General features: G+C 46.1%; 1 protein-coding gene across 1 annotated transcript in view; it reads left to right on the top strand.

The window, feature by feature from the left end:
* The first annotated feature begins 9,863 nt into the window (after positions 1-9,863).
* The window catches only part of DCHS1 (dachsous cadherin-related 1), a 36,442-nt gene continuing 36,161 nt past the window's right edge, over positions 9,864-10,144 (top strand). The window contains exon 1 of the mRNA XM_018573922.1: positions 9,864-9,929. Coding sequence (XP_018429424.1) covers positions 9,864-9,929 — 66 coding nt within the window. The remainder of the gene's footprint in view (positions 9,930-10,144) is intronic.

The raw sequence follows: 10,144 nt of genomic DNA, 5'->3' as shown, positions 1-10,144 counted from the left end.
CACCACTGCCCTAAATGTTCCCCCACCCCACCACTGCCCCCAATGTTCCCCCACCCCACCACTGCCCCAAATGTTCCCCCAAAATAGCACTTGTGAGGTCAGGTACTGATGTTGGATGAGATGACCTGGCCACAATAAGCGGTCCAATTCATCTTAGAAGGGTTGAGGTCAGGGCTCTGTGCGGGACACTCGAGTTCCTCCACACCAAACTCATCAATCCATGTCATTATGAAGCTGACTTTGTACACAGGGGACTGTCAAACTGTTACCACAAGGTTGGAAGAGCATGATTGTTTATAATATATAGTGGTTCTCAACTCTTCTAGGGCCGAGACCCCTTAGTAAAATTTGCCAAGCTGTGGTGGCCCCCAACGGTAAACGGTGTCATAGCCAGGAATCCACATACCTTTAGTCATATAGTAGGTGTGATGGTCAGGAGTCCACATACCTTTAGTCATATAGTAGGTTTGATGGTCAGGAGTCCTCATACCTTTAGTCATATAGTAGGTGTGATGGTCAGGAGTCCACATACCTTTGGTCATATAGTAGGTGTGATGGTCAGGAGTCCTCATACCTTTGGTCATATACTAGGTGTGATGGTCAGGAGTCCTCATATCTTTGGTCATATACTAGGTGTGATGGTCAGGAGTCCTTGTACTTTTGGCCATACAGTGTATATATTTGTGCGTGTAGTATATACATCCGTTGAATGTTGGCGGATGTCATATCTAGGCATGTTTCATGTATGTAGTAGACATGTCCCATGGCTGACGAGCACTGCGGTGGTAGTGGATGGTCTAGTGTGTGTTCTGCTCTCGCTCACAGTGATCGGTGACACCGGTTGTGTTTTCAGTCCGCGCTCATTCATAATTACACGGTCCATGTGGCGGAGGTGTTGTCCCGGGTATTTTCAGTCTGTGTAATGCAGTGACGCAGGCTGTACACAGCTGGGGATTTTGGGTTTGGATGGTTTGGTTGGAGGGGGGTCATTGGCCAGGTTAGTGGAACACACATTTCCTGGCTGCTGGTCTCCTGTGGACAATTCTCCACACACATCTCCCTCTCCTCCTGCAAACACCTGGTTTCCATTTGTCAAGAGACGGCTTATCAGTGGGGGAGGGAGGCCGAGCCGCCTGGCACCAGCCCAGAGGAGGACTTTGTGCGCATGGAGGGTGTATTGTGTGTGAGACCAGTGTGCACATTGTGTGTAGCATGTGTGGATTGTGTGTGGCGTGTGTATTTTGTGTACGATGTGTAGATAGTGTGTTGGGTGTGTATGATATTTGTAGTTTCTACACAATGTGTGCAGAATGTCTATGGCTTATGTAGTTTGTGTAGGATGTGTGAAGAAAGTGTATTGGCAGTATGATTTGTGTAGGATGTGTGTAAATTGTGTTTTAGGTGCGTAGTTTGTGTCTGATGTGTATTATTATTTAATACAGGCATTTATATAGCGCTGACAATTTACATACTGTACAATCACATCAGTCTTTACACTCAAGGAGCTTACAATGTGGGATTGCCCATATCCCACACACACGGGCCGATCTAGACAGGAGCCAATTAACCTTCCAGTGTGTAGTTTAGAACGGCGTATAGTTTGTGCATGATGTGTGCATAGTTTTTATAAGGTGTGTGTAGTTTCGTTTACGGTGTGTTTAATTTTTGTATGTTGTGTAAAGTTTTATGTACTGTGTGTAAAGTTGATATAAAGTCTGGTAGTTTTGTGTATGTAGTGTGTGTGTATAGTTTTGTTGTGTAGTGTGTGTGTACAATGTGTGTAGTGTGTGTGTGTGTACAATGTGTATAGTTGTGTTGTGTAGTGTGTGTACAATGTGTGTAGTGTGTGTGTACAATGTGTATAGTTTTGTTGTGTAGTGTGTGTGTACAATGTGTGTACTGTGTGTGTGTACAATATGTGTAGTGTGTGTGTACAATGTGTATAGTTTTGTTGTGTAGTGTGTGTGTGTGTACAATGTGTGTGTACACACACACTACACACATTGTACACACACACACACTACACAACAAAACTATACACATTGTACACACACACTAATGTGTATAGTTTTGTTGTGTAGTGTGTGTGTACGAATTGAAATCTGGGTATGGCGTGTGTTGTTTGGTGTGTACTTTGTGCACTGTATAAGTTGTTTGTGTATGGTATGTGTATGTTGACTATGGCATGTACAGTTTATGTATGCTGTGCATAGTTTCTATACGGCATTTGTATTTAATGTATGAAATGTGTGTGTGTGTGTGTAATGTGTGCAGTGTGTGTAGTTTGAAAGTTTGGTTGGAATCGATATCTTTATTTTATATGACGGTTATTTTATATGTTACGGTTCTCTCATCCGCCCTGCGTCTAGAACAACGCACAACGTTGTTTACCGATCCGGCTACCGATCAGCTTTTTATTGCCCTAACGAGATCTCCTCTCACATCCTGTCTTGCTGACACCTACCCATGCCCACTTATCTTCTCTACGGTCTTTGAAGGACACATTCCTCGCTAGCATCCTTCTCCTGCAGGTGGCGATAAACCCTTCTGTTAAAGGAGAACTATGGGGTCAGGGCTTTTCCCCCTAGTTCTCCTTAGGGTAACGGGAGGGCACAAACTAGCGTCCTCCCATCACCCTAAGCTCAGTATATAGTGGGCTACAGCTCGCGGTATACTGAGACGCCGCAGCCGGAGCGGATCCCGACATCGATGTCGAGATCCGCCCAGCTGCGTGAGTGACAGCTGGCTCTGCCTATCTAGAGGCAGAGCCAGCTGTACCCGCCCCCTCCCCCGTCCGTTCCGCCAGTCAGCACTGGCGGATCGGAGCGGGGAGGGGGGAATCCAGCCCCTCCCCTGTCACGGCAGAGAGGGCCGTGACAGGATCGAGAAGTGAGCGAACACCGGCATGTGTTCGCTCACCTCCCGATCTACTGAGCCGACCTGTGACAGTCTGATTGTCACAGGTCGGCTAGAACTATGAGGTGAGTGAAAAGCACTCGCGTCATAGTTCCCCTTTAAATGAAGAAGTGTCCTTCAATGAACGGAAAATAACTATTTTTTTATATAGACTTTATTTTTTCTTTTAGGTTTTTCACAGCTTCTGCCCATTTATTAAAAGCCAACAGCGGTTTCTTATCTCCCGCTTTTCCTTAGCCCCCCCCTACCCCAGGATGATTGTAAAATGGCAGTAGCCATGCAGGCTGGTTGAGATGTGTTATTGTCTACTGCAGGGCAGCATACATGAGACCTTTCCTCCCGTGTAAACCGTTTCATGTGATATTTCGTGGAGTTAACCAGGATTAGGTCGCAGTCAGGTGACGGGTGTGATGCGTCTCTCCATTCTGAATCCCCTGTGCTAGGACGGGGTTAACCATGCGCCTGGCAGGGACGGAGTTAAGACGCAGCCGTCATATGATTTATAGCCAGACAGCGGGATTATTCTCTGGCAGGACATGATGTGTTAATATTTACTCAGCAGGGAGATTCATTCTTGCTGTGTCACAGGCGCAGGGCCACACTTAACGCCCAGCAGGGAAAGGGTTAATTAACGGTTCATTAACCATTGATCCCGCTGAGATTTTGCATTGAGGACTCAGCTTCTACTCCATCTTTCCTTAATGTTACAAAGAGAGAGGGTCAAATTCCCCCCAGGGCAGTCCACATGTATATCGAGGAGGCCACTTCACTATCAAAGAATGTAATGGGAGCAGAGCGGCTGAGAGGTCAGAAAGGGCCCAGAGCTCAGATAGGATGGAGCAGGTCAGGAACGAGACCCAGTGCAACAGGACAATACAAGCACAAGGAGACCAGTCCAAGAGCCCCGGCTGAACAGGACAAAACAGGCCCAGGACAGGACAGAACAACCTGAGAGCCTTGATCCAGCACAACAGAAGAGGCCAGACACAGGAAACGTTAGACTAAACAGGCCAAAAAGCCCAGATCCAGCTAAATAGGACAGAATAGGCTGGGAGCCCAGACCCAATAGAACAGGCCAAGATCCAGAAAAACAGGACAGAACATACCTAGACCAGACAAAGCAGGACGAATAAGGCTCTGAGCCCAGACCCAGGCAGGCTGGGGGCCTATACCCAGCATATTACAGGATAGTGTAGGCCATAAGCCCAGACTACGGGACAGAACTCAGACCTAACAGAAGGTCAGACAGGCCTAGAACCCAAATCCAGCAGGACACGCCGATAGCCCTAAGCCAGCAGAATAAGCCCAGATCTAAGACCCAGATCGAGCAGAACAGGAAAAAAATAGGCCCAGACCCAGGAAAACAGGACAGAGTGCACTCAGAGCCCAAACCCAGGAGACTAGGGTAAACACCCACACCTAACAGAACAGACCAGTGGCCCAAACGGAACGGATCAGGGCAGTGCAGTTTAGGAGCCCAGACTATGCAGAACAGAGCAGTAAAGGAAGAAAGCCAAGACCCAGCAGAAGGACAGAGCAAGTTGTAAGCCCTGACTCAGCAGAACAGTACAGAATACCCAGAACTCAGATACAGCAGAGCAGTCCAAGAACCCAGACTCAGCGGAACAGGACATAGCAAGCTGGGAGCCCAGACTCAGCAGAACAGGATATAACCTGCTCAGAGACTAAGCCCAGAAGAACAGGCCAAGAGCCCAGACTCTGCAGAGCAGGACATAGCAAGCCCAGACTTAGTAGAACAGGACATAGCATGCTGGGAGCCCAGACTCCGCAGAACAGGATAGAAAATGCTCAGAGGTTAGACCCAGCAGAAAACCGGCCAAGAGCCTAGACTCTGCAGAACAGGACATAGCAAGCTGGGAGCCCAGACTCAGCAGAACAGATCAGAATATGCCCAGAGATAAGACCCAGCAGAACCGGTTGAGAGCTCAGTCCCAGCAAAACAAGCCCAGAGCTGACACCTAGCAAAAGAACACAACAGCCAGAGAGCCCCGCATCTAGCAGAAGAGAATATGCCACACATTTAGTCCCAGCAGGACAGGTTAGGAGCCAAGACTCAGCAGAACAAGACAGGGCAGGCTGAGAGCATAGATTCAGCTGAACAAGACAGAATAGGCCACCAGCCCAGACCCAGCAGAACAAGTCGGGAGCCCAGACCCAGTAGAACAGGACGTAAAAGGCCGAGAGCACAGAGCCAGCAAAACAGGCTGACGTTATATATACAGCTGGATTAGTCTATGAAATCCCAGCAGAAGTGACCGGAGCTCTCCCACTGAGACACAGCACGGGTCTCTGGCTGCCAGCCGTCTCCTCCGTCATAGCTCTCCAGCAGAGATGGACAAAGCAGAACAGGAAGCTGATTGACTAGACCTTCCTGACATGTTCTGAGCTCCTCCATGGGTTCCAGTTCCTGATGAAGAGATGACAGGCCCAGCAGGAGAAGCAGACGTGTCTGTATAGATAGATCTATACAGACGTGTCTGTATAGATTTTCCACCAAGCAATTTATATTTCCACTAAAAGACTCAGTAATATATTTTACAGGGGACACAAGGGAATAGCTGCGTGATTTTCCACTCGGTCACCTGACCCCGGGCGGCGGTACACTCTTACACCAGTCTGGGGACATAATGGGACAATAATCTCATCTAATGTCGCATTACCAACAAGTTTCTCATAAAATATTCTGCGTGTTTCTCCATTACCATGATGGGGTGACATTTGGGAGGAGGCAGAGCCCACCACGGGCAATGATGGTCCCAATGCCTCTTCACCAGGCTTCAAAGGGCATGCACACGCTCAAAGGTCAGTCATTCCTAGATGAGCTGGTGCAGGACAATGTTTTATCCCCAGACTCAAAGTTTTCGTCCCTCTGCTGTACATTATTCCATATGTCTGGAACGTGCACACCACACAATGAGTACGTTCAAATAAGTTAAAGTGTATCTATAGTAGAGCTGCAACCAACTAATCGATAATGAGAATAGTTGTCAACAATTCTCATTATCGATTAGTTGGTGTTTTTCCCTTAGTTCTCTGGGAGCCGGTGTTTCGTAGGCCCGCCGATGATCCCAGGGGGAATGGTGGGGACACAGATCCCTGCAGCCGGTCCCCAGCGGTAAGGAGAGCTCCCACATATCCCCCCTCCTCGTCGCCGCCACTCTCCAGCTCTCTCTTCCCTGCTGGGAGCCAGCTGCATTCTGTGGTTTGTGTCCCCTCCGATCCCCACTGCTCTCCCATAACTGTAACGGAAGAGGCAGTGGGGATTGGAGGGGACACAGACCGATGCAGACGGCACCCAGTGGGCAGGAGAGACCGGCTGTCAGCCAATGCTGCTGTGACTCTACATTACGTGCAATAGCCAGCCTGCTATTGGTTATTTCAAATTGCAATAGCCAATAATAGGCTGGCTATGGCACCCACCCACTGCTGCTGTCAATCAGCAGAGGAGTGGACTGGAAGGAGAACTGCATGCAGTTTTATTCTGAAGAAAACTTTATGTTTGTAACACTCCTTTTGTGTATTTTAAATAAAAGATATAACAAAAAATATGTTATCCGATTAATCGAAAAAATAATCGGCCAACTAATCGCTAATGAAAATAATTATTATTGCAGCCCTAATCTGTAGCCAGAAGATTATTTTTACATTTTGGACAGTGTGTGGTGGTCCTTGTCCCTGCTCGGGAAGTTCAGCATTTCTATTTGTCCCAGTGACCACTGTCATCGAGAATGAAAGTGATGGGAAATCCGAAACATAAATGTTGTAAGCAGAACAAGAGGTGATGGCGAATCTTCCTGTTTTGGTAACAGCCGTCTAAGAGGGGAATTCCACTCACTTTGTAGAGATTTCCTCTCACTTCCTGTTGTATCTCCAGTAAAGGGAAAAATCCTCAATGGGAAACAGGCAGCAAAAAACTCACAGGGGCGTTTACATTTTGGTCAAATATACACTTTAAAGTGTATTGTTACAATTAAATACAACAATGTCAATTATATAGACAGCAGTAGTTGGTCACATTCAAATACAACTGTTTTGCAATATTGAAGATGTTTCACTGCCCACCTGAGTGGCTTGTATTGGTTGCCCGAGCTTGATCCCAGACCACAACCTGGTAACCTTGGCTGGTCTATAAGCAGGGTGCATCCAAAATGAAATTCCCTCAGTTTGTATGAGTGTTTAATACCCACATGGGCAACTCGAGTCACCTTAATCCAATCGCCGTGGCGTCCTGAGATGTGTCGAGGCAGATGCTGATTGTCAAAGAATATGACGGGAGGTGTGCACATTGCGAAAATATCTCATTGACATAATCCCATCACCAGGGTGCAATGAAGTCAACTAGTTAGCAAAAGACATTAAAAAAAAAAGGCCAACTGGAACTGGCAAAAGTAGACTGTGAAACAGGTGACCAAAAGGGTTGCCAATATTCAATAATACATTTTAGCTCGGGTCATACTGGGGACATGCAATCAAACAACAAATTGGTATTGAGTACAGAGATAAATACAGGTGAAACTCGAGTAATTAGAATATCGTGCAAAAGTAATTGCAGTAAGTGCTGCAAAAGGGGCCCAAACCAAGTACTGAGTACATATGCATGCTGGTACTTTTCAGAGGTCCGATATTGTTCTATGTACAATCCTTGTTTTATTGATTGCATGTAATATTCTCATTTTTTGAGGTTGTGGATTTGGGGTTCTTGGGGTTTTCATGAGCTGTAAGCCATAATCATCACAATGATGACAAATCACGGCTTGAATTATCTTGCTTTGCATGTAATGAGTCTCATATATTAGTTTCACCTTTTAAGTTGCATTAGTGAAATAAATGAACTTTGCACGATATTCTAATTATTCGAGTTTCACCTGTATACCCAGAGCAGCAGGCAAGCCACTGGCACAAAGAACGAGGAGCCCCAAAGTTGCCGATGTGGAAACACACCTCCCCATTGTCAAGGTGTTCCTATACATAACATAAAGGGTGAATGTCCAACAACCTCAAGATAGGTCCGGACCCATGAGACACAGCATTTCTCGAGAATTGTACTCAGTCGCAGAGCTTTACTGTACAGAATGGTACTATTGAGTCAAACGATTGATGAATCAAATACTGTACTGAGCTGTTTTATGATTATCCAGATGTGACTTTATAGGTCAGGATATGCAAATGTGATACGGTGTAGTCCGTTCGACTACGTGTTCTGTAGACTTTATACCTAGGGTTGCCACCTGTCCAGGATTCACCCGGACAGTTCGGGTTTTGAATGCTCTGTTCGGGTTTCATGGCAGCAGAAATCTGGACACAAGATGTCAGGCAGACAGGGGCAACCATAATTAAGATAGGGGCTACTGGCCCCCCACTGAAAATAGTCTCACCTGTAATATTTGCATATGAATGGGTGGCGCTATTTAGATATGAATAAGCCACGACTAATTTTCCCCCAAAATTGCCTGCGCGTCTCTAGAGTGTTCGGGTTTCGCTTGAAGAAAAGGTGGCAACCCTATTTATACCCCTGCTTTGTGTTCACCTACAATGTCTTTTTTTATATTTGACGCTCTTTCAGTCAATAAAGAATTTGAAAAAAAAAAAGATAGGTCCAGACACCCACAGATCAGTGTTACCTTCTCCTTATCAGGCTGGAGGCCGCATCACTGGGAATGTTCACCCCTCTTTAAGTAAAAACTGCAGTTTGGAAGTGCTAGGATTTAAGAACTCATCAGTCATTTCTAAAGTCTGATTATTCTTTTTCAATATGCCATGAGTTCTCTTAGAGTTAATATGTTAATGTCTTTTGTTTAGGATTATGCTTAGGATTAGGTACTGATGGGTTAGAAGAACCCCCGTCAACATTTACTTTCTTATCTGTGTTCCATTGGAGATAATTCCCTACTTCTTGTCTCAAAAACACAACAGGAAGCAAGTGTAAATCTACCCAAAGTGAAGGGAAATTTCCCCTCAGACAGCGGTCACTAGAACAGGTGCCCACAATGAAAGAGTTCCCCTGACCCGCAGCTCTGGTAACAGCTCTAACATTTTATAGTTTCTTTCACTTTTTTGTCCACAGAAATCCTTGAAATGGGGACAAACACAGCAAACAGAAGAGGGTTGTAACCCTTTCCTACTACATGCAAAACAAAATAATGTTTTGGCTTTATATACTACTTAAAATGCGTACTGTAATCCTCAAATGTCTCCTCCAGGCCCCTGGGGGTCCCACATGTCCTCCAAGGTAGCGAGCAGAATAACCGAGCTCGGCGGCATTCAGCTATTCACTCACCCAGAAAGCCGGTTCCATGCTTACTCGTCACTGGGTGGCGAGTCTTTACACGCCGCCCAGCTTCCCGGCTAATCAGGAAGCCAGATTTCGAGTCATTACACGCCGCCTGGCTTCCTTAATGGGACTTCCGGTATCGGTATTCGGTATCGGGGAGTACCGGGAAAAAAAATATCGGTACTCGTACTCGATACCGGAATACCAGTATCGGTGCATCCCTATTTTTTGGCATATAAATTCTTCATGGTGTGAGCATGGCAGATGAGTTTCCATTGCCTATAGTTCATTGTGCTGGAAACTGTTCCTTCGGGAGGTGTGCAGTGCTGGTGACTAGTTCTTTGCCCTGTACTTGCAATTTTTGGGCACAGCTCCCAGGGTTCAGTTCTTCTTTAGGAAGATTACAATACTGAAACTTGTACTTTAACATGTGGTAGCACAATGGCACGCGTCCCCTATTATCGCATGGCAAAGAACAATAAATGCAATGGACATGCACTTAGGAAAGACCACTGTGCTCACATATGTTAGCACTTCCAAACTGTTGGAAACCTTTTAAACCAATTTTAACTCTTTGTGAACTTTCCCTGCATAAGTTGTTGGTGTCGGTTGGCTATTTTATCCACCTGACGGCCCCAAAAGCTGAAATGACATAATGGATCTTACCCCGTCAGATGCAACGAATCTGGCTCTTCCCAGCTCTTATAGCATGCAAGTCAGTGTAAGTCAGTGAAAGGAACATTCAGCATAACTTTTCCTGGCGGAATAACCCTTTGACAGAAATCCGTGTCAAGCTGGCCACACACCAGTAGAACTTTATTCCAAAAAGATCAGTTTTCGTAACGTCCGTTCAATCTTCTAACAGTTGATGGGGTCCAAATGGACGATCGATTTCCACCGTAGTAATGAAAATGCTGAAAGGGGGGGGGGGGGGGT

This window comes from Nanorana parkeri, unplaced genomic scaffold (assembly GCF_000935625.1).
Source record: "Nanorana parkeri isolate BGI_ZX_2015 unplaced genomic scaffold, ASM93562v1 scaffold2617, whole genome shotgun sequence".
Lineage (NCBI taxonomy): Eukaryota > Metazoa > Chordata > Amphibia > Anura > Dicroglossidae > Nanorana > Nanorana parkeri.
Note: the sequence above shows the minus strand (reverse complement) of the source record. Positions and strands in the feature narration are given on the sequence as shown.